Consider the following 24,921-nt stretch of genomic DNA (forward strand, 5'->3'; position numbering starts at 1 on the left):
TAACGGCTGGGGAGGGTTGGTAGGGGATCTCTGTAAGGGTGATGAAGAGATCCTGGCTGTTGGGGAAATCAGCGTTGTGAGCGCTGTCGACTGCCTCGTCCTCCTCATCTCCTTCCTCATCTTCCCCGTCCGCTAACATGTCCGAGGATCCAGCCGTGGACACTATCCCATCCTCAGAGTCCACGGTCACTGGTGGGGTAGTGGTGGCGGCCGCACCGAGGATGGAATGCAGTGCCTCGTAGAAACGGGATGTCTGGGGATGGGATCCGGAGCGTCCGTTTGCCTCTTTGGTCTTCTGGTAGCCTTGTCTCAGCTCCTTGATTTTCACGCGGCACTGCGTTACATCCCGGCTGTATCCTCTCTCTGCCATGTCTTTAGAGATCTTCTCGTAGATCTTTGCATTCCGTCTTTTGGATCGCAGCTCGGAAAGCACGGACTCATCGCCCCACACAGCGATGAGATCCAAGACTTCCCGATCAGTCCATGCTGGGGCCCTCTTTCTATTCTGAGATTGCACGGCCATCACTGCTGGAGAGCTCTGCATCGTTGCCAGTGCTGCTGAGCTCGCCACGATGTCCAGACAGGAAATGAGATTCAAACTGGCCAGACAGGAAAAGGAATTCAAATTCAAATTTTCCCGGGGCTTTTCCTGTGTGGCAGTTCAGAGCATCCGAGCTCGTACTGCTGTCCAGAGCGTCAACAGAGTGGTGCACTGTGGGATAGCTCCCGGAGCTATTAGCGTCGATTTCCATCCACACCTAGCCTAATTCGACATGGCCATGTCGAATTTAGCGCTACTCCCCTCGTCGGGGAGGAGTACAGAAGTCGAATTAAAGAGACCTCTATGTCGAACTAAATACCTTCGCGGTGTGGACGGGTGCAGGGTTAATTCGATGTAACGGCGCTAACTTCGACATAAACGCCTAGTGTAGACCAGGCCTTATGCTCCAATATGTCTGTTAGTCTATAAGGTGCCACAGGACTCTTTGTCACTTTTTACAGATCCAGACTAACGTGGCTACCCCCTCTGATACTAAACATTTCAGAGTTACGAACAACCTCCATTCGGGTATGTCTACACTACGAAATTAGGTCGAATTTATAGAAGCCGGTTTTATAGAAATCGGTTGTATACAGCTGATTGTGTGTGTCCCCACATAAAGTGCTCTAAGTTCATTAAGTCGGCGGACCGCATCGACAGTACCGAGGCTAGCGTCGACTTCCGGAGCGTTGCACTGTGGGTAGCTATCCCACAGTTTCCGCAGTCTCCGCCGCCCATTGGAATTCTGGGTTGAGATCCCAATGCCTGAATGATGCAAAACAGTGTCGCGGGGGGTTCTGGGTACATGTCGTCAGGCCCCTCCCCCTCCGTCAGAGCAACAGCAGACAATCGATTCGCGCCTTTTTACCTGGGTTACCTTTGCAGACAGCATACCACGCCAAGCATGGAGCCCACTCAGCTGAGCTCAGTTCACCGTCACCATATGTCATCTGGGTGCCGGCAGACGTGGTACTGCATTGCTACACAGCAGCAGCTAATTGCCTTTTGGCAGTAGATGCTGCAGTATGATTGGTACCCTTCATCGGCGATCTGGGTGCTGGCAGACATGGGGCTGGCAGACGTGGAGCTGCATTGCTACACAGCAGCAGCCCCTTGCCTTTTGGTAGAAGATGGTATATTACGACTGGTATCCGTCGTCGTCGTACTGCCTTCCCAATGACGACGATGGCTATCAGTCGTAGTATGCTATTTTCTGCCAAGCGCCCAGTATTTTCTGCCAAGCACCCAGAAGATGCCGAGGGCTATCAGTCATGCTGCACCGTCGTCTGTCTGCTTAAGATGTAAAAAATAGATTTGTTCTGTATTCATTTGCTTCCCCCCCCTCTGTGAAATCAACAGCCTGCTAAACCCAGAGTTTTGAGTTCAATCTTTCGGGGGGGCCATTCTGTGTCACAGTTGTTTGTGTATCTCCCTGATGCACAGCCACCTTTGTTGATTTTAATTCCCTATACCTGTACGCCATGTCGTCACTTGCCCCTCCCTCCCTCCGTCCGTCAGATACTAGTTTCGCGCCTTTTCTCAGACCAGATGCCATAGCACTGGGATCATGGAGCCCGCTCAGATCACCGCGGCAATTATGAGCACTATGAACACCACGCGCATTGTCCTGGAGTATATGCAGAGCCAGGACATGCCAAAGCAAAACCAGGACCAGCCAAGGAGGTGATTGCAGCGTGGCGACGAGAGTGATGAGGAAATTGACATGGACATAGACCTCTCACAAGGCACAGGCCCCAGGAATGTGCAAATCATGGTGTTACAGGGGCAGGTTCATGCCGTGGAACGCCGATTCTGGGCCCGGGAAACAAGCACAGACTGGTGGGACCACATCGTGTTGCAGGTCTGGGACGATTCCCAGTGGCTGCAAAACTTTCGCATGCGTAAGGGCACTTTCATGGAAGTTTCATGGACTTGCTTTCCCCTGCCCTGAAGCGCCAGAATACCAAGATGAGAGTAGCCCTCACAGTTGAGAAGCGAGTGGCGATAGCCCTGTGGAAGCTTGCAATGCCAGACAGCTACCGGTCAGTCGGGAATCAATTTGGAGTGGGCAAATCTACTGTGGGGGCTGCTGTGATCCAAGTTGCCAGGGCAATCAAAGACCTGGTGATATCAAGGGTAGTGACTCTGGGAAACGTGCAGGCCATAGTGGATGGCTTTGTTGCAATGGGATTCCCAAACTGTGGTGGGGCGATAGAAGGAACCCATATCCCTATCTTGTCACCGGAGCACCAAGCCACCGAGTACATAAACCTCAAGGGGTACTTTTCAATGCTGCTACAAGCCCTGGTGGATCACAAGGGATGTTTCACCAACATCAACGTGGGATGGCCGGGAAAGGTGCCTGAAGACGCGAGCATCTTCAGGCACTCTGGTCTGTTTCGAAAGCTGGAGGAAAGGACTTTCTTCCCGGACCAAAAAATAACCATTGGGGATGTTGAAGTGCCTATCGTGATCCTTGGGGACCCAGCCTACCCCTTAATGCCATGGCTCAGAAGCCGTAAACAGGCAGCCTGGACAGTAGTCAGGACCTGTTCAACTACAGGCTGAGCAAGTGCCGAATGGTGGTGGAATGTGCATTTGGACGTTTAAAAGCTCACTGGCGCAGCTTACTGACTCGCTCAGACCTCAGCGAAAAGAATATCCCCATTGTTATTGCTGCTTGCTGTGCGCTCCACAATATCTGTGAGAGTAAGGGGGAGACATTTATGGCGGGGTGGGAGGTTGAGGCAAATCACCTGGCCGCTGATTACGCGCAGCCAGACACCAGGACGGTTAGAGGAGCACAGCAGGACGCGGTGCGCATCAGAGAAGCTTTGAAAACAAGTTTTGTGACTGGCCAGGCTACGGTGTGAAACTTCTGTTTGTTTCTCCTTGATGAACCCTCCTCCCCCCCCGACCCGGTTCACTCTACTTCCCTGTAAACCAACCACCCCACCCTCCCCTGCCCCCCTCGAGCACCGCTTGCAGAGGCAATAAAGTCATTGTTACTTCACATTCATGCATTCTTTATTAATTCATCACACAGCTAGGGGGATAATTGCCAAGGTAGCCCGGGATGGGTGGGGGAGGAGGGAGTGCAGTTTAAAACTTTGACTCTTATTGAAGGCCAGCCTTCTGATGCTCGGGCAATCATCTGGTGTGGAGTGACTGGGTGGCCGGAGGCCCCCCCACCGTGTTCTTGGGCGTGTGGGTGAGGAGGCTATGGAACTTGGGGAGGAGGGCTGTTGGTTACACAGGGACTGTAGCGGCGGTCTCTGCTCCTGCTGCCTTTCCTGCAGCTCAACCATACGCTGGAGCATATCAGTTTGATGTTCCAGCAGCCGGAGCATTGACTCTTGCCTTCTGTCTGCAAGCTGACGCCACCTATCATCTTCAGCCCACCACTTGCTCTGTTCATCCCGCGATTCAGCCCCCCACCTCTCCTCTCGTTCATATTGTGCTTTTTTGCACTCTGACATTGACTGCCTCCACGCATTCTGCTGTGCTCTGTCAGCGTGGGAGGACATCTGGAGCTCTGAGAACATATCATCCCGAGTCCGCCGTTTTCTCCTTCTAATTTTCACTAGCCTCTGTGAAGGAGAAACATTTGCAGCTAGTGGAGGAGAAGGGAGAGGTGGTTAAAAAAGACACATTTTAGAGAACAATGGGTACACTCTTTCACGTTAAATTTTGCTGTTCACATTACACAGCACATGTGCTTTCGTTACAAGGTCACATTTTTCCTCTTATATTGAGGGCCTGCCAGTTTGGTTTGAGAGATCACTCACACAGTGCCAGGCAACAGATTTCGGCTTGCAGGCAGCCATGGTAAGCCACAGTCTTTTGGCTTTTTTAACCTTCTTAATATGTGGGAATGGTTTCAAACAGCAGTGCCCTCATTTCCCATACCAAGCACCCGTTGGGTTGGCCATTTAAAATGGGTTTGCAATGTAAAAGGCGGGGCTGCGGTTTCCGGGTTAACATGCAGCACAAACCCAACTAACCCTCCTCCCCCCCACACCCAATTCTTGGGGATGATCACTTCACCCCTCCCTCCCACCACGTGGCTAACAGCGGGGAAAATTTCTGTTCAGCAGAGCAGGAACAGTCACCTCTGAATGTCCCCTTAATAAAATCGCCCCATTTCAACCAGGTGACCGTGAATGATATCACTCTCCTGAGGATAACAAAGAGCGATAAGGAATGGATGTTGTCTGCATGACAGCAAACACCGGGACCATACGCTGCCATGCTTTGTTATGCAATGATTCCAGACAACGTGCTACTGGCCTGGCGTGGTAAAGTGTCCTACCATGGCGGACGGGATAAGGCAGCCCTCCCCAGAAACCTTTTGCAAAGGCTTTGGGAATACATGAAGGAGAGCGTTCTGGAGATGTCCCTGGAGGATTTCCGCTCCATCCCCAGACTTTTCCAGTAGCTGTACTGGCCGCGATTGCCAGGGCAAATTAATCATTAAACACGCTTGCTTTTAAACCATGTGTAATATTTACAAAGGTACACTCACCAGAGGTCCCCTGTGTACCCTCAGGGTCTGGGAGCACGCCTTGGGTGAGTTTGGGGGTTATTGGTTCCAGGTCCAGGGTGATAAACATATCCTGGCTGTTGGGGAAACCGGTTCCTCCGCTTCCTTGCTGCTGTGAGCTATCTACATTATCTTCATCCTCATCTTCCTCGTACCTCGAACCTCTTCCCTGTGTGTTTCTCCATTGAAGGAGTCAAAGCACACGGTTGGGGTAGTGGTGGCTGCACCCGCTAGCATGGCATGCAGCTCCGCGTAGAAGCGGCATGTTTGCGGCTCTGCCCCGGACCTTCCGTTTGCCTCTCTGGCTTTGTGGTAGGCTTGCCTTAGCTCCTTAATTTTCACGCAGCACTGCTGTGTGTCCCTGTTATGGCCTCTGTCCTTCATGGCCTTTGAGACCTTTTCTAATATTTCGCCATTTTGTTTACTGCTACAGAGTTCAGCTAGCACTGATTCATCTCCCCATATGGTGAGCAGATCCTGTACCTCCCCTTCTGTCCATGCTGGAGCTATTTTGCGATCCTGGGACTCCATCATGGTTACCTGAGCTGATGAGCTCTGCATGGTCACCTGTGTTCTCCATGCTGGGCAATCAGGAAATGAAATTCAAACCTTCGCGGGGCTTTTCCTGTCTACCTGGTCAGTGCATCTGAATTGAGAGTGCTGTCCAGAGCGGTCACAATGAAGCACTGTGGGATAGCTCCTGGAGGCCAATAACGTCGAATTCCGTTCACACTACCCCAATTCCAACCCGCTAAGGCCGATTTTATCGCTAATCCCCTCGTCAGAGGTGGAGTAAAGAAACCGATTTAAAGGGCCCTTTAGTCGAAAAAAGGGACTTAGCCGTGTGAACGTGTCCAGGCTTAATTCGATTTAATACTGCTAAATTCGACCTAAACTCGTAGTGTAGACCAGCCCATTCCTGAGGTGTTCATAACTCTGAGGTTCTACTGTATAACCCTCCTTCCCCGCAGTATTTCTATTTGCTATCATATGACTCTCTATTCTTTGTTAAATAAACTTACATTTGCTTTTTCAATAAACAAATCTAAATGCTGTGTGTTAAGCTGAGGTGTGCAGTTTCTCTGGGAGTGTCCAGTGGAACAGGGGCTGGCCACTGCAGCAAGATGCTGGACTCGGGTTGGCGTGTGCACACTCTGTATGCTCGCCTGCGTACGGGACAGCAAGCCTGCCTGGGCTGAGAGGGGAGTGCTTGTGTTGCCTGTGACTGGGAGAGTTAGGTAGTTGACCTCTAGCAGGCAGAGACAGAGCTCCCTCTCGCTATGGGGGCAGATGGGAGCAAGGTGCCCCACAACCATGGGTACCGCTGGGTAGCATCGCAGGGACGGAGATCAAAATTTCGCCCTGTGAGTAACAGAAGATCTTATTTTTAAGTATTCCTGTAAGATGAATATCAAACCTAACAGGGAGTGGGGGAGAGCTCCTGAAACAGCACACAATTGGGGATGCAGGGCTCGCTCTGCAGCTTCCTTGCTCTGCACACAACTTCCACTCTGGTATAGCTGCTCTGGGAAAGATGAGAGCTGCGAACATCAATTGAGAACTTCCAAATATGGGCCAAATAGATGCTTGACAACAGGCTATATTTTTTCTTCACTCCCACCACACATCCCCCATCTCGTGTTCACACTCTTACTAGCAGAAGACACCTGTACGTCACTCAAATTCCTACTATAGTTGAAATTCTCTACACACTCTGATACTAGAAAACAGGCTGTTTACAGAGCTGATGGATTTTATGATCTTGCTACGTTCTCATTTTTACTTGGATTTTAGCAATGGAACTGGAACTTTATTAGCTCCAGTTTTGTTAACCAACAATGGGCAGGTCTGACAGACAATAGGGAACTTCCAAAGGGCAAGTCTTTATGGATTTGACAAGCCTTGTTTGATAAAATTACACCATCATGCTATAAATCAGATAGGGCCAAATTCCACCTCTGGGTTCCACTAAACTCTGATGGCGGAATCCGCTCCATAAAATTAGTCTGGTTCTAAGATCACAAATGATAAATATCTGAAGTGTGCAGTTGTGGAATTTGAAGACATGTATTTGAGATGAATGTATCATACTATATGAAATGAGTTTTGTCAGTTTTCTACCCTGGGCTGTGGATGAAATAGAACTGCCAGCCCAATCCCCCTTTTCCAGAGACAAAAAATATATAAACTGAAGAAATATTTCCTTGAGACAGCAGCCTACGTGACTCTGTGCTGAGCAGTGCCGGGTTTACAGTGGTGCCAGTGGCTCCATGGAGCCAGGCCCATGCTCAGAAGGGCCCCGGCCTGCTCCACTTGCACTGCGTGCCGAGACCCTGTCAGCCCACTGGCTCCTCACCACCCATCACTTGATCCTCAGGCCGATGGCCCCTCTCTGCCCCCTGGCCCTATCCCCCTACTCCTCTCTGTCCCCTGGCCGGACCCCAGTGCACCTCAAGCTCTGGGCAGTCTCTGCTTCCACCTGTGGGGCCCCATTTGTCTCCCCAGAGCTGAAGTGACTGGTGGAGAAGCTTGGCCAATCTCAGCCTTGTCTGGGGGCGGGGGATCGTGACAGTATGCGGGGAGCGTGCCTGGGCTGACTGCACCACTCCCAAGTGACCAGAGCAATTCCCTGCCCCGGGACCAGCTCTGGCTGCGCTGCTGGCTCAGCCTGGCAGACACAGTCACCTCCCAGCAGGGCCGGTGAGTGCGGCCAGGAGGCAGGGGGTGGGGAGTGTGTCTCTGGGGGATGCTGGGCTGTGAGGTGGTGGGGAAGATCTGTGTGGGTGGGGCACTAGGGAATGGAAGTTCTGTGGTGGGTGCTGGGCAGTTGTGGTGGGCAGGGCCATCCTTAAGCATATGTAGCATACGCAGCTGCGTAGGGCACCCGAAAATTTGGGGCACCACTGGGACAGCAAATAAGAGCGGGTTGGCTCCTGCACACCTGGCGCACGCTGCAGTATCCTTAGGCAGGGGCCGCACCAGCGCGGCACATTCTGCGTGAGGGAGAGGGTACAGGGGTCTCTGTGGGGAACTGTGACTCTCCTCCACCGTGAGACTCAGTATCCTTTGGTGCTTCATCCCTCCCCGCTGGGCTGCGAGCCCAGGCTGCCGCAGCGTCTCCTGCATATGCAGAAATGGGTGGGGGTTCTTCTGGGGCTCCATGGGTGGGGGTGGTGGCTGTGCCCCAAGTTGGGCATAGGGGCACCAGTTTAATAATACTGCATAGCCTAAGGATGGCCCTGGTGGTGGGGCTGTGGGTGGGGGGGGGGGGGGGGCGCTGGGCAAGGGTGGTGTTGTGCAGGGTGCTGTGCATTTGTGGGGCGGGGGAGCTCTGGCCATTGGGAATCGGGGGATTGGAGGTGTTCTGGTGTTGGCCGGGGGGGCAGTGTGGCACAGGATGGGCCCACCCTCAAGGGGAAGGGGCATGTTGGCAGCACAGGGCCGGGCAGGCCACTGTGCGTCTGGTAACTGCCGGTTTGTAAATGGTGCCATGCCATGCCCCATTGCCTCGTCTGGCCCCTCGCTCTGGGGACTGATGTCCCTGCGTCATGCTCAACTGCCTCCGTGGGGGCCCACAAATACGTTTGGCACTGGGCCCACAAAAGGTAATCCGGCCCTGGTGCTGAGGCAGGGCCCTAGCACAAGGAAAAGTCTATGAAGAGGTGTTCAGCACTCTATATTACTTATATTTGAAACTCCTGAGTAAGGTTCTACAGTGTGGCTTTAAGTGTCTTGCTCAAACAGTGAAATTCACCACGATGCAGAGGGGCAGCACAAGTCCTTATGCACTATTTACATCCCACCAAAGCCCTCAAACTAGGACTTAAAAGAAACTTAAATTCTGCATAAGCTATGTGGTGGTCTTCTATACAGGGAGACTTTCACATAGGAGACACTGAATGCCTGGATACTGCATAAGAGGAGGCGGCAGACTGTTTGCACTGGCAGAAATGATCATTTCAGAGACCGGCAGGTGTTCGTTCTTGCTGTGCATGCTTGTAGCTCCAAAAGAGCTATTACAATTTATCATGTCAATGAAGCACATGCTGCATTGTGGAATCCCAAAATACTCACTGGCAGGTACAGCAATGTTTTTATATATTTACACTGAGATCATAACAGTTCCTAAGGAGCTATCATGATTGCTATGAAAATCCGTAATCTAACTTGGTGTCTTATACACTTCAATTTGGAGCTCTTGGCCTTCATCCTCTTAAAATAGCACCATTAAAACACAGCTATAGGCAGAAGAGAGATTGTAAAAATGGCTCCATGGAGTTCTATATTTATTCCCTCTCAATTTCCACTGCACATTTGTTCAGTTTGTGGTAAAAAGATGGTTTTTCTAATTGCCATCTCTGTAAATGTGACTTTGTACCTTACAATGAAGTTGGGTCATTTCTACCTCCTACCTAATCATCAGAAATAAAGATTTTTGCAGCTGAACATTAGCTGACAATTTCATTGATGCACAAGCCAGAATAAAATCCAGCTCTTTAGTTGCATTGACTCTGCACTGTTGAGAAAAAATTAGATAGGCCTCAGAGCGCTGGGGAGCCTAAGTTTGAAAGCTGGGTTCCAAAATGAGAGTGTTAGGGAAACTCAAGCCATCACTTAGCATATGGGTGTATCAAATAGATATTTGGGCATCTTAGGGCCACCTGAGTGGAGCCATTAGTTGTTAGAGTCAGACATCCAGGTCTGAAAAGCAACCCCTTTGGAGCAGATATGCTGAATGACAACATACCATTTTTTACATTCTCTTTGCTAACTATAATTAAACAAAAGAAGAAACAAAACTATCTAAGACTAAAGCAAATTTAAACTGCAAAACTATGTCAAATGAAAATGCAGTTCCACTATAAAAAGTAACTAGCAAATGCAGTTTCTTATCCTACATAGCTGCTCCGTGTGTCAGTCAGACCTTTTTACTTCAGTGTAAAAGGAAGATTTTACTGTTTGCTTGACTCATTCCTGCACAGCCACACCGCTTTAGGAAAGACAGATGGATCCTTTGCATCAACAGAATTTTTAACTAAGTTCCAGTTGTAGGGCCACCAGTTCAGTGTATGCAAATTTTCCCCAGTTACACTTGTACAATCCCACTGAAACCAATAGGTTTGGGGGATATAACATGAGGCCACTGGGGTTGCACAGGTGTCACTGGGGGCAGCATTTGACCTATAGAACCTGTCCTGCTGGTTATGATGCGGTAGCCTGAAAGATCCTAGCTTGACATTCAGATCCCAGGCTGAGTTTTTGGGACGAGCACTTAGAAAAATCTTTTTTAATTGTAACCTGAGCAAATTTGATCTGAAAATCACTTTTCAGAGTTAAACTGCACTTTAAGTTCTTGCGCAATATACTGCATGTGCTGCTAAACCTCTTGGTAAGGCACAACAGGGTGAGTTAAAGAGTGTTTTAAACTGTCCTTTCTGAGAATTGAAGATAGATTCAAGGACACTTGTGTAGTATTTTTGTGGATTAACATGTGCTGGTCATTTAGATATCAAATAACATCTCTTGAATAGAAACTTTATGAATAAAACATCTCTTGAATAGAAATTTAGCAAAAAAAAATATTTCAAGATATACTGTACAGTGAACAGAATGATGAAAACAGGAATATGGCATATGGTTTAGATATTTGTTGGAATGCGTATGGAAAGATTTTGCACATATTGCAGCCATGTCCCCATATTAAAACATTCTAGTAAGAGCCTGGAAGAACAACAGAGATAATAGCCCTACACACCCACAAATCTTTGTTTTCCGTCATCAGAATCTCAGCAAAGGTCTGAGCAATCTAGATGAGTAGTTCCTGCAGGGAGATTTTGCAGTGGCCAGGAGGTCTATGCTAAGAAATGGAAACCAGCAAATAAACTAAATGTTAAGAAAACCCCGATCCTAACTGGATGCTATAATAAATAATAACAGCATGACTGAATTCACAAACTGGGAAAGGATTACATTTGTTCAAAAGAGAAGACTGAGAATTTTGAGATTGTTTCAAAGCTTTATGATTCATGATGCCCTTAATCAGATGTGTCTATCGAGAAGTCTATATTATGTAAGTAATGTCATCTGTTTCTTGGTTTAGACATTGTTATATTGCCCTGTACTTGTGCCTCTTCCATCCCAGATCTTTCTTTACCTCCCTCTCTGTTAATACTTATAAAAAAAATCCTTTCCCCCCTCTTCTCTTAGCTAGCTCAAACATTCTGTCTTCTAGTTTACTGACCCATTCGCTTATCTTAGCACAAACCTTCCACTTTCAGCCTGCTGACCTAGTTACCTCCCGAATCCTGTCTTCCAAAAAATCAGGCCTCTCCCATGTTTAATTACTCACATCAAGCCAGACCTGCAAGAAATATTGCACTTTACTGATCAACCCAGAGATCTGTGCAGATGGGACCTAGGGGACATCAAAATTGGAATCCAGAAACAAATTTTACAAATCAACCCTATTTTTACAAAGGCCCAAACAAAAATTCCAGTTTCAAACCCCAGTTTAGGTGGTTTTCAAAATCTCAATCTGGTCCCCAATTGAATTCACTGGGCATTGGATCAAGCCCTTAAAAATAACATATAAACAATTAGAAACAAAATTAGAGCAGGGCTAAGGTTTTTCATTCTGGATGTAAAGAGTATACATTTAAAATCAAAAGGAAATGGGAGCAGATTAAAAATGGCCCATACCATTTATTTTGTAATTTTGTAAAATGTGTAACAAAATCTCGCTGTATTCAACTTTCATATTACAGCCAAATACAAAGCATATTTCTTGGAGTATTTTTTAATAATTCAGCTTTTTATGGAAGAATATGCAATCATTATTTCAAAATAATTTTAAACAGCGTATATGTTAATAAGTTTTACACCAAATATTAGTGAGCAAATTATCAAAGAAAAAACAAATTTAAAAATACGAATTTAGCAAATTTTCTTTTTTCATATTTACTAACCAAGAGGGTTTGCAAGTTAAACTGGTGGAAATTGCTTACTGGAGCAGATTAATATGCAGCCTTGCCTCTAAGGAAACATTTTACAGAGATTCAAAAAGGCATCTATGTAAAGGATAACCGTATTACTGTTTTATAAAAAGATCCAGAACACTAGAAGCTAACAGAAAATGAAATAGTCGTCTTGGGCAAACTCATTGGCTTTTTTTGCTTTGCTTTGCTTTTGGGCCTAAGACATTTTCATGTTCAGTTTAGATGTATCTGTCTTTATCTTCCAAATTACATAGTACAATGGGGCCCGGGGGGTTCCCCTTAAGGAAACTGACATTGCAAAAAATAATTGAATATAGAATGTGAAAAGAAAAATGTGAAAAAAATAGAGCAAAATATTGTCAACATTATGAAGTAGAAACATAATTACTATTTTAACATATACAAGAGATTTACATTTTGATAAAAAGAAGATTTTCTTCCAAGAGAAAATTTAATTTATCTACCCTATACAGAAAGGAGTTCTTCTTTAAATTCCTGTAATATAAAACATACCTGTCACAATTAGGTCCTACTCTATTGATTAATTTTTCCATAGCCTCCTCAGTCTCTCTCAGCTTTTCTTGTAGTTGCGTGAGCTCATAGTCAGCTGAAAAACAAACACAATCACTAGCAGCTCTGAAAACGTATTCCTCTAGTAGTATTACAGACTGGTTGTCTCAGCAAACACAGTATTAAGACAAAACTGGTTCTGAGGGATCTAACAAGAGCAGATGAAAGTTCAGTCTCCATAGAATTATTGGAAACATTCGCTTTCACTTCTCCAGGCATAACAAAAGGAGTGCAGAGAGGTTCCCAAAGGCACAGAGATGCACAGAAAGCACTTCTCAGAATGGCTAACAAGCAACCACTTGATATGCAGATTGAAATGATCTGACAGAAAAAAGCCACCTAATCTGATGCTCTAGAGGAAATTTAGTGATATGCTGCCCTATTGTAAAATCAACAGTTCTCATGGAATGTACCTCTTAAATTCCTGTGAATAAAGATTCAAAGCCACTCAAGTTAATATATTTTCTGCTGTCAGATAATGTCTGGCTCTTCATGATGTGCAAGGATATAGGGAGACAGCTCAAGGAACTTGCACCTATGCACATGAGCCAGCCACAATCTGGGTGGGGGATATAGCCGTGGCTCCAACCTCCTGGCTAGCATTACTAACCCATCAAAGGTGAAGGCTGGACCCCTTCTAAGGATGGTGGAGCTGCTAGTGCAGCATACACTTCCCTAGTGCCCATAAGAGAATGGAGTGATGGAGGGGAGGAAACATTCAGGTTCCAGATACGGAAATTAATCGTGCCTGTACGGTACAGCCCTGCATGCGAAGCAACTTGCTGTCTCTGAACTTCCTCTTCTTCCCCCCACAACCCCAGTGCACTAGCAAACTAATGCTGTTGATTGGCACGTATGGCACATATGCTCTCAGGCAGCAAGAAGGAAGCAGTCTCTCCATTTATTATATGTATTATTGTAACACCTAGAGGCCACAACCAAGATTGGGTCCCTTGTACTATATACTGCACAAACATGTAATGAGAATCTGTCCCTTCTTCAAAGTGTTTACAGTCAGGGCCCGAATTCTGCAAAGACCCTGATTCCACAAAGCATCTGCTTAATTTTATGCACTGTGGGTTTTCAAGCTTTTGTACGATTGAGGCCTAAATAGACAAGTAGACACAGGGTGGGAAGATGAACAAAGGCAGAGACAGGTAAAGTGAGATCCCAAGGTCACAGAGCAGGTTAATGGTAGAACAAGGATTCAGGTCCAATGATCTATCCACTATGCTGCCTCCCCTCTGACTAGTGATAGATTCTTTAATAGGATGCCTGGTTTTCGACCAAAGGGGACCTGACAGTGTCCAGCCAGTACTACTGACTGGACAACTAAAGTCCAGTTACTGAGGGCAGGGGAGGCGGGGAGGTGCCAGGTCATCATCTGTGCCAGCCCCTACTCAGCTGGGGTCACCTCCCACCTGTGTTGGGTGGCTGCAGCTCCCAGCCCCGGTTCCGCAGGTGAGTCCCTCCCAACCCGTGGGTGGTGGGGGACGGAAGAGGAGCAAAAGTGGGGGGGGGGCCTCAGGGGAAGAGGTGGGGCCGGAATAAAGATGGTAGAAAACAGAGTCAACAGATATTATTTATCCCTAATTTCTATGATTCTATAAAACATCATGATGTACATTTATGTCATGATTATTACAACAATATCACCTGAACCCTGTGATAACATTGTCTTTTTAATACTCTACCAAGTATTTGTGTTTTCTATGAGAATTTAGCCAACTAAATAAAATACATTTAAATGTTATTACAAACAACTGCTCACCTGAGCTTTAAAGCTAATGTATTAAATTATCCAACAAACGTGTATATTTAGAAATAGGCAGATTTGTTATTTCATTGGTATTGTGACCATACAACTTGGGGAAAAAGAAACAGTAACAGCTGGGTGGAGGGGGGAAGCTGGCTGCTTCCTTTACCTACACATATCAAATGTTTCAGCAATTTAAATGGTATGCCAATGGGAAGAGAATGTAACAGACAGCCTGGTAACTGCCCAGAACATAGACATTAAGAAAAGGCATTTAGCTGTGAGAAGTTTACTTCTCAGCTTTTAGAATTTGTAGGTGGAGTGTTCTTTATACTACTAATGAGCACTGGTTAAAAAAAACATTTTTTTAAAACACCGTGATATTAAGCTATAACCCTCACTAATTTGTTTATTCAAGCAGAACAAAGAAAAGAGAACAGACACTTCTTGTACTATGTTGTGTTGCTCCCACTCATTGCACATTTCACCTTTTATTGTAAACATGTCAATCCTTTAAACGTTTTGATTTTAAACATTCACTTAGAAAGTGATGGAGCAGTAATTTGCTTTACATCATCTCCTCTATCCTACCGCAACATAGAAGATAATGCTTGCTGCTCTATTTTCCTATTTGGCATTGAAGGTTCCAGAACAAATTCAGGGAAACAACTTGTTAGAAACTACTATCTAACATCAACTTTACATGGAACTGCAGATTTACAATGTATCCAGAAGACAAAGACACTGTCCAACTGTATGGTTATGTGGGTAATTTCTAATCACCTGGGAAATAATACTTACTGATTTTCCTATTCATGTTTCCAGGTATAGGAGAAGGAGATTTCCTCTCCACTGTAGTGGTTTTTCCCTTGGACGAGAGCTGAAAGTGGAAAAAAATTACTATTATAGGAATTTACAGCAACAGAAGTACAGAAGCCCCACAAGCATCACACCAAGAAAAAGAGAGAAAGCTAAAATTATGCTAGAAACTAATCACAGAAAATACCACCAGAGGAAAAAACAGACAGTGATCATGAAAGAAACTGTGGAAACCTAGCTAACCAAAAACTGCTATGACATATTTATAACTGGCGATTTTTTTAACCAAAAATAAGGATTAACTGAAAAATATCACATTTACATTTAAAAACTGCGTACATTACTCTAAAGGCCCCAATCCTATAATCCATCTGTACACAGAGACCCACTACTAAAAGGGGTTTTGTTTGGGCAAAGACTGGTCTTTAAAAATACTGGGGGAGGAATTAAGTCCAACCTATTTGCCTCTCTTTCTTTGGCAAAAGTTTTCTGGCATTTATGTACTTTTCTGGCTTTGCATTAACACTGTGACAGCAACACAGATGTCATCAGGGTTTACCAAAAAGCGATATGCTCTTTAGTCACGCCCTTTCATCTGTATAAAGGTTGGATGCTGCTAACTGTGCTTAACCAGCCCAGTCAATATGCCTCTTTCCTGGCCTGCAGGAACACTTCTGCCCTGTTTATCCTGGGACTCTCCTGGGCAGAGACTACCAATTGTTCCAAGTTGCCGGTCAATGCCTGGTTCACCCCTTGTTCTGCGGGGAGAAGGAATCTCCCCAAGCTCCTTATGCAGCAGAGATTAGTTTCTCCCCTTTGCAGGCTGACACATCGTGTCACTGGAATTAAGGCAATGTCCATTTCAGCTCATCTGCTCCCTGGCAATCTGGGAGGAAAAGGATGTAACAGTCCTGCAGAGGCTGCTCTCCCTCCCCCATGCTGTAACCTGTGATGCAGGTAGCCCATACACGGCACACTTTACACCCCCTGCATGAACATGTAGTATAAACCTCCATTTTTCATTAAAGTAAGTATTAGGCATTTCTGAGTAATAAGTATCCATAAAAAGTTCAAGCTATCTGAGAAGTGTTTAATCTGTGATTTTAAAAAAAAATTATCTTTGGGACAGATCCTCAGCTAGGAGAATGCCAGTGAAGTTAATTATCAGAGGGGTAGGCATGTTAGTCTGGATCTGTAAAAGGCAACAGAGAATTCTGTGGCACCTTTAAGACTAACAGATGTATTGGAGCATAAGCTTTCGTGGGTGAATACCCACTTGGTCAGACGCATGTAATGGAAATTTCCAGAGGCAGGTATAAATATGCAGGCAAGAATCAGTCTGGAGATAACGAGGTTAGTTCAATCAGGGAGGGTGAGGTCCTCTGCTAGCAGTTGAGGTGTGAACACCAAGGGAGGAGAAACTATTTTTGTAGTTGGCTAGCCATTCACAGTCTTTGTTTAATCCTGATCTGATGGTGTCAATGAATGAACCGGTGATGTTGTAGCTGATCTGGTTAGGTCCTATACCAAAAACCCACCAACCGCTATGCCTACCTTCATGCCTCCAGCTTCCACCCCGGACACACCCCACGATCCATCGTCTACAGCCAAGCGCTGAGGTACAACCGCATCTGCTCCAACCTTTCAGACAGAGACCAACACCCACAAGATCTTCACCAAGCATTCTCAAAACTACGATATCCACACAAGGAAATAAGGAAACAAATCAACAGAGCCAGAAGTGTACCCAGAAGCCTCCTGCTACAAGACAAGCCCAAGAAAGAAACCAACAGAACTCCACTGGCTATCACCTACAGTCCTCAGCTTAAACCTCTCCAACGCATCATCAGTGATCTACAACCCATCCTGGACAATAATCCCTCGCTTTCACAGACCTTGGGAGGCAGGCCTGTCCTTGCCCACAGACAACCCGCCAACCTTAAACATATTCTCACCAGCAACCACACATCGCACCATAACAACTCTAACTCAGGAACCAATCCATGCAACAAACCTCAATGCCAACTCTGCCCACATATCTACACCAGCAACACCATCACAGGACCTAACCAGATCAGCTACAACGTCACCGGTTCATTCACCTGCAGGTCCACCAATGTTATATATGCCATCATGTGCCAGCAATGCCCTTCTGCTATGTACATTGGCCAAACTGGACAGTAACTAAGTAAAAGGATAAATGGACACAAGTCAGATATCAGGAATGGCAATATACAAAAACCTGTAGGAGAACACTTCAACCTCCCTGGCCACACAATAGCAGATGTAAAGGTAGCCATCTTACAGCAAAAAAAACTTCAGGACCAGACTCCAAAGAGAAACTGCTGAGCTTCAATTCATTTGCAAATTTGTCACCATCAGCTCAGGATTAAACAAAGACTGTGAATGGCTAGCCAACTACAAAAGTAGTTTCTCCTCCCTTGGTGTTCACACCTCAACTGCTAGCAGAGGACCTCACCCTCCCTGATTGAACTAACCTCATTATCTCCAGACTGATTCTTGCCTGCATATTTATACCTGCCTCTGGAAATTTCCATTACATGCGTCTGACCAAGTGGGTATTCACCCACGAAAGCTTATGCTCCAATACATCTGTTAGTCTTAAAGGTGCCACAGGACTCTCTGTTGCTTTTTAGTGAAGTTAATGCAACTCCAATGATTTACACCAGCTAATGATGTTTTCCTTAAATAGTTAAAATAGAGTTAACTATGTCTCTCAGACTTTGTGGAGAAACAAGAATTGTAATGAACCCAGAAAATAGTGGGACTTAAATTATAGGAAGACCTTTGCTGCAACCTAAGGGTACATCTACACTGCAGCAGCTAGGGCCGCACAGTCGCGTCCCCACTGCTATATTTAGCAAGCTAGCGTGGGTACATCTACACAAGATGGATATTACACCTGTGTCTCTAATATAGGCACATCCTTAATTACTGTGTTTGCTATCGTGAAAGCTATCATATGGAATATGCCCATTTGTCACTGTCCCCTAAATTGCTGACTCACTAATTTGTATCCTCTTCTGAGCTGGCTTGAACTAAAAATATTTTTGTCTAAATAATTTTTTAAAACAAGCCCAAAGTTAGACTTTTTAGGAGATTTCACAGATGCATCAGTGTCTTAAAAACAGATGTTTATTCTTACCTTATACAGAATGTACAGTATGTATAAAAGTATTCCAAATCCATAAATGGGTATGATCTGCCCCACGAGACCTCTCCCACTGCCACCTCCTCCTCCACCACCTCCACCACCCTTGGCCTTGGCAACTGCCTCTGCCAGGTGAGACCTTGGAAAATGGGCACCAGAAGACCTGCCATCAGGGGACATCTGGTGATGCATCATTGGTGGAAAACGACTTGTCTTCCCTGAAAAACAAGTTGAAGATTTTTCTTCGATTACTTTTTATTTTTCTGTATAGAAGTGAAATAGTAGTTTGCAGGGTTGGCTTCATTTCTGTGTTCTTGTTTTAAAGCACCACATTTGCATCGATGAAAGTGTAGTGGGCTGAAGATAAAATTGTGGACTATTTTTCCAATAATTCACTATGTGCAATATCGTCAAATATGTAATTATAATTTCTATCATGTTACAGATGGGGAAATAGAGATGTGGATAAGGACTGAGATAAACAGATAGCTAACTTGCCCAACTATAGAGCAAGTCAAGGATTAGAACTCAGAAACTCTTACTCCTGGTTCTGTGCGTTATAGATCACTAAATATACATCTCTTTCCTGGACAGGCCTAATTCTGCAGTAGAATCTGTTAGCACAGACACAGTGCCCATGTACTTCAGGGAACTCTGCAGGAATCCATGCTGGCAGATCTGGTTACAGGACTGTGATGTTATTTGGCACAGTAAACTGTACTGGATTCTTTACAGCTCATGTAATAAATTAGTATTTATGGTCTTATTTTAATTACTAACTTTTAATTCAAGAAAGGTGTTGGTGGCACAAAATATTTACTTACAAAATATTAATGGAGAGATTGATAGATACAAAGAGCAAGGGAAGTATTTTTGCAGGGGGTGGGAAGTGGAATGAAGGGTATTTCACGGAAAGGGAATAAATTAATATTGGCACTGAATTGAGGGGTACTTGCCCCAGCATCCCACTAGGCCACATAGCACCTGGGGCCCCGAGTATAGGTTATGAATTACAGTGAGTAGAAAGATTGTTTTAGAGGAAATTATTTTTTAAAACTAATTAAGACCTTATTTTAAAAGTTGCTGACTGAGTAGCAGCTTTTCTTTTTGTTAAAGCGAGCTGGGGGAGTGCATGTCACTAACCAAAGAATTCTCAATCTAACACAGCTCTAACAGCTCTTTCAGAGTTACTATAGTCTATTTTATTGAATTATTAAAAGTGTACCTTGTAAGACATAATATCTTATTTACAAGAGTCTTGTAGATACAGCAGGAATGTTTTGTAACAACAGGTTGCTATGGAAACAATTACAATGTCATACACAAAGCACTATCACTTCAGGTGGGGAGTAAGCAGCAGGAGCGGGAAAAACTCTTAGGAAAGATCTCATATTCACTAAAATGCCCTTTATAAAAGCGATCAGTTGTAGGGTGGAGGGGACAGAAATATGTGAGAGACAGAACTGTTTTAAATTGATTATTTTTCTACATCTTCCATGAAGCACCAACCACCCTTTAAAAACTTAAATTTGCATAAAGAGATAAACTTAGAGCTAAAGGGACACGGTCAACTTGAAATCTAGTCATTTACAAAAAAGGAGTTGAAGTAGTTTCTTATATTACGCCTGCCCCTGAGTTTCACTGCCAATTTTTGTAATTTGGCAATATTTTCTGTTTTTAAAAAAAATCACTTCCCCATCCCTTTCCCTTACTTTGTGAGGACACCCACACCCACACACAAACAACAGAGGAAATTGACTACACAGGAGAATGTGAAATGATGGAGTTCAAAGTGCTGTCAAATCCACAGTCAATAAAGGGAAACAGTTTCCCCTCCAATCTCTTTCAGCTCTAGTAAACTTTGGTGCCAATAGTAGGTAAAAAAGTAATGAAAAGTAGTTTTAAAAAGCAATTTTCACAAATATGTAATATAAAACATTATTTCATATTTGGTATTAGTTGCTTATAAAAGACTGTGTTTCCCTATTAAGCCCTTGGTTGCAGGACAGAGGAAAAAATACAAACACATAAGTATGTTATGCGGTTGCTCATCTCAATGAGAAAAACAGATTTAAAAATACCTTGATTTTTAAAAAAAGAAAATTTGCGTAGAGCCAATATTTCAGCCCAATGCAACTTGAAACAGTTCCCTAAAACACAGCTGATTGTGAAAATTACAACAAACCCTGATAAATAGGTGCTATTATCAGTTTTCAGTGATGTGTGTATGTCACTTGAACGTAGTGCTTGTAAAAGATGCCTGGTTGACATCCCTAGAAAATGAAATCCTCTATCCACAGTGTGATGATATATGCTTTATGGGAATATGACATAATTGGAGTATGTTTTATGCTATATGTGCCATGTAACTTATCTCCGTAAAGGTTATGGTCTACTGAATCTATTCATCCTATTTGTACACCTATATCATTTGTGTACTTGAAGTTATGAATATTAGTTATATACTTGCTTGATTTATAAGTAAGCTTTGTAAGGCATTTGGTCCGCTTCTTTAGAAAGGAATTTGCAAAGTTAAGTGCCCAAGCAAGAAGCACTTAAAGAACAATGGATCTTGGAATGCTCCAATTCACATAATAAATCTACTTGAGGACATTCAAGGTACCATGTGAACCATGGCTGCTACCTGTAGTTCTGAGTCATGCATGGACATGTGACTTGCCCATGTGACTCCAAAACTCCATCTTGGAGCTAGACTTTGCATAGGAGTGAGGAGGAGGTTGCCACGCACAAGAGAAAGTCTATTTAAACCCTTGGGAGACCCCTCCATGTTGTCTTCAGCTGGCTAAAGAGAGAGCCTCTCCACCCCAAGGATACCTGAAAGGAACTGGAACAAAGGACAGTAACTACAGTGGGTGTGAGTGATTGCTGGACCTAGACTAGAAGGAGACTAGTTTGTAAAAGGAAGCTTACTGGGTGAGATTTTATTTGTATTCAGTTTCTTAGACATAGACTTGTGTGTTGTATTTTATTTTACTTGGTAATTCACTTTGTTCTGCCTGTTACTACTCGGAACCACTTAAATCCTACTTTCTGTATTTAATAAAATCACTCTTTACATATTAATTAACCCAGTGTATGTATTAATACCTGGGGGGGGGGGGCAAACAGCTGTGCATCTCTCTCTATCAGTGTTATAGAGGGCGAACCATTTATGAGTTTACCCTGTATAAGCTTTATATAGGGTAAAATAGATTTATTTGGGGTTTGAATCTCATTCGGTGTTGGACATCTGAGTGTTAAAGACAGGAACACTCATTTCTGTAAGTTACTTTCAGTTAAGTTTGCAGCTTTGGAGCAAGTAATTCAGACCCTGGGTCTGTGTTGGAGCAGACGGCATGTCCGGCTCAGCAAGACAAGGTGCTGGGGTCCCGAGCTGGCAGGGAAAGCAGGGGCAGAAGTATTCTTGGCACATCAGTCTGGCAGTTCCCAAGGGGGTTTCTGTGATCCAACCCGTCACACATAGAACAGCTACAACTTATGCTCTTCCAGCATGAGCTTCCTTACCCAGCTCTGCCATTGGATGTAGTTCAGTTTCCATACTCATTCACTCCTTGACCTCTCTGCGGAGGCTATAAACAAGATTACTAATTGATACCATTGTACTGGGGTTTATGATATGCACAGTCATCCAGGGACAACTGGATTGAGACCACCAGATTTCACAGAGGCTGCTGAGCATCCATCAGACAGTAAAACTTAAATTCACTACTGTCCTAGGCTGGATGCAAATTGATGATTGGTGAAGGGTTCCAGATTTCATTACTTGAAATGGGTCCTTCTGGTTACACTATTCACATGTTACCATTCACTCGTTACATGTTACTTTAATTTCTCCAAGTTCCTTTATGCCACCCACGAGGATGAATGTTTATTATTATTATTTGCATTGCCCCAACAGGGTGCTAAGTGATTTACAAAAAATAACATACAAAAGATTGCTGCCCTGAGAGCTTGCAAATCCAAATAGATGGTGTATGAATGAAGGGCCAGTGAAGATGAATATAAAGCAGGTCTGTAGATTGATAAGCATACATCTTTTTAGTGCCACAACTTTGTCTGGATTAATTTTTATCTTCTTTTACTCTCTCAGTACTACCTATTATTTTGTATACTTTGTCAGGTCTCCTTTCTAAACAATCCTCTCAATCTTTTCAAGCTCTCTTCAGATGGAAGTTCTTTACAACTCTAATATTTTTCATTGTCTGTCTTTGAAACCCCACCCCCCCACACACTATTTTTGCAACACCTGTTCTGAGAGAGGTGACCCTAACAAACCCAATAGCCTGTGTAATGGTGTATCACTAGTTTATATAATAGTATTATAACATTGTCAGTATTTCCCATGCTATTTCTTATGCATTCCAACATTGTTTTCTACACCATGGCTATACAGTAGCAGGGCTTCTTATGAATTATCCACATTAATGCCCTCTTTCCTGAGTGGTTACACTTAGTTTAGAACCCAGCACCACATAGGAGTAGTTGGGTCCTCTGGGCCAACCAAGTTCAGAAGTGATGCACTAAGTGGTGTTAGTGTAACACCTGGACAGACTCCCTTAGATTCACTAGATGCATTTCCACCTCTTTTGTGCTAAGAGTCAGTATCGCCACATCACCATGTGGTGGGATTAAATCCCCTACTCCAAAAGGTTCATATCTTTCCAGATTAGCACCCAGCCAGGAGGATACCAGAATAGTCCTTGATAGCTATTCTTAGTTTGTAGGTACCAGGAAATAAAGGACTTCTGCCCTCCAGGACCAAAACATTCATAGAATAGTGTGATGTTACACTCCATATTTTTTAAGGAACTATGCTTATGATATGGTATAACAGATATTTTATGCAAGATGGGTCTTGTTAGGTATCATTGGAAAGGTTATAATTTACTGAATGTGATTATCCAATTTATAGGCATGCATCATTTCTGTATCTAAAGTTAGAAATATGGACTATGTAACAATTACAACTGTGTGTGTATTTGGGAGACACCCACTAGACAACAGGCCATCAGCCTTGATGGGCCATTAGGAAGAAACAATAAGACTTTGAAGAGACTAATCTCTCGCCTTTCTGAGAAGCATCCTGGGACATAGCTGTGACACTACTAAGTCAGGTGGTCCTGTCACCTGGTACTAAACACCATCTTGGACTTCTAGTAATTTTCCACTAAAAGGAGGGGGAGGTCAAGACTGGGAAACAAAAGATTCCCGCCTTATGTAAATCTTATTTAAGGCCAGGTAGTAAGGCAAACAGGACTCTTCTCCATTGCCTTCCTGCCCAAGAAAAAAGACTGCTGGAAGTACCTGAAGAGACAAAGGAATTGAGTGGCGGGAAAGGCAAGGGCTGTAAAGAGAAATAACTGGAACACTAAGCTACAGAAACTCTGCAACTTGCCTAAAACAACATTTAGGATGAAAAATTACTTCTTGAAACCAGTCTCTTTAAGATCTTAACTAAGCCAATAAAACAAAACCTGCATAAGCTTATCTGCTTTGTTCTGTTTGCTATCCCTTATAATCACTTAAAATCTGCCTTTTATTGTAAATAAACTAGTATTAAACCTAGTTTGTGCAATTTCTAAACTGGGGGCAAGAAGTTGTGCATATCTTCCTCCACATTGAGGGAGGGGGCGAATTTATGAGCTTACATTGTATACATTTCTCTACAGTGCAAGACAATATTATTTTAGGTGTACTTTCCAGAGGGGAGCTGTACTTGAGTGCTGGGCAATTTCCTAGGTGAGTCTTCTCATAGAGAGCTGTTTGTAGACTCTGTGTGATTCTGGGGAGAGGGTATGTGTGCGTGCGCTCTGCCAGAGTGCCTAATCAGCAAAACAGGGAGAGGGAGCCCAGGCTAGTGGAGCAGGCAGGCTCAGTGAAATTCCAGTGCATCAGGTGGCATCCCAGAAGGGGAGGCGAACCCGTCACAAATAGTCTATTACAATTTTTTATCTAGAAGTTATTAAACTGTCTTCCTTCTCTTTCAACTTGAGCTCATTAAATATTCTGCCTCAGTAAGATGACGACACACCTCCCTCTTCCCTCCTGCCCCTAACCAAAATACAAATCCTGATAGAGCCCAAAGCCACATTCCTGTTCTGTCCCCTTTGCTATCTGAGTAACACTGCAGGATCTAGTCCCCAATACTGATAGCAAGTACTGCTTCTATAGGTCCCTTTAACACTTTGGGAAGGGGAAAGTACTATCTCATGGTAGGCTTTATGCAGCCTTTTCTTAAGCTTAAAAATATCATGCCATAGCCCTTTTAAATGGTTTTCTAACTCATTCCTGACTAAGACTGTTACACTCCTGCAGAGATAGATACCAGGTATGGAAGCCTCACATACCACTCCTTGAATGTCTTTGCAGTTTAGTTAACCTAAATCAGAACTTTAGTTATGTAATCATAAATACATCACATCACCTTTCATACTAGCTAAAATTAGATATTAAGGGCAAGCTCACATTAACCTTGTTAACTTTAGTGGGGCTACAGATTCAAAT

At 44.2% G+C, this 24,921-nt stretch overlaps 1 protein-coding gene across 3 annotated transcripts in view; it reads right to left on the reverse strand.

The window, feature by feature from the left end:
- The window catches only part of RIC3 (RIC3 acetylcholine receptor chaperone), a 42,425-nt gene that overhangs the window by 11,976 nt on the left and 5,528 nt on the right, over positions 1-24,921 (reverse strand). For all 3 annotated transcript variants that reach the window (XM_054026084.1, XM_054026085.1, XM_054026083.1), the window contains exons 2-4: positions 18,391-18,614; positions 15,207-15,285; positions 12,593-12,686 (exon numbers count right to left, since the gene is read on the reverse strand). In XM_054026084.1, coding sequence (XP_053882059.1) covers positions 12,593-12,686; positions 15,207-15,285; positions 18,391-18,614 — 397 coding nt within the window. The remainder of the gene's footprint in view (positions 1-12,592; positions 12,687-15,206; positions 15,286-18,390; positions 18,615-24,921) is intronic.

This window comes from Malaclemys terrapin, chromosome 4 (genome assembly GCF_027887155.1).
Source record: "Malaclemys terrapin pileata isolate rMalTer1 chromosome 4, rMalTer1.hap1, whole genome shotgun sequence".
NCBI classification, from domain to species: Eukaryota; Metazoa; Chordata; order Testudines; family Emydidae; genus Malaclemys; species Malaclemys terrapin.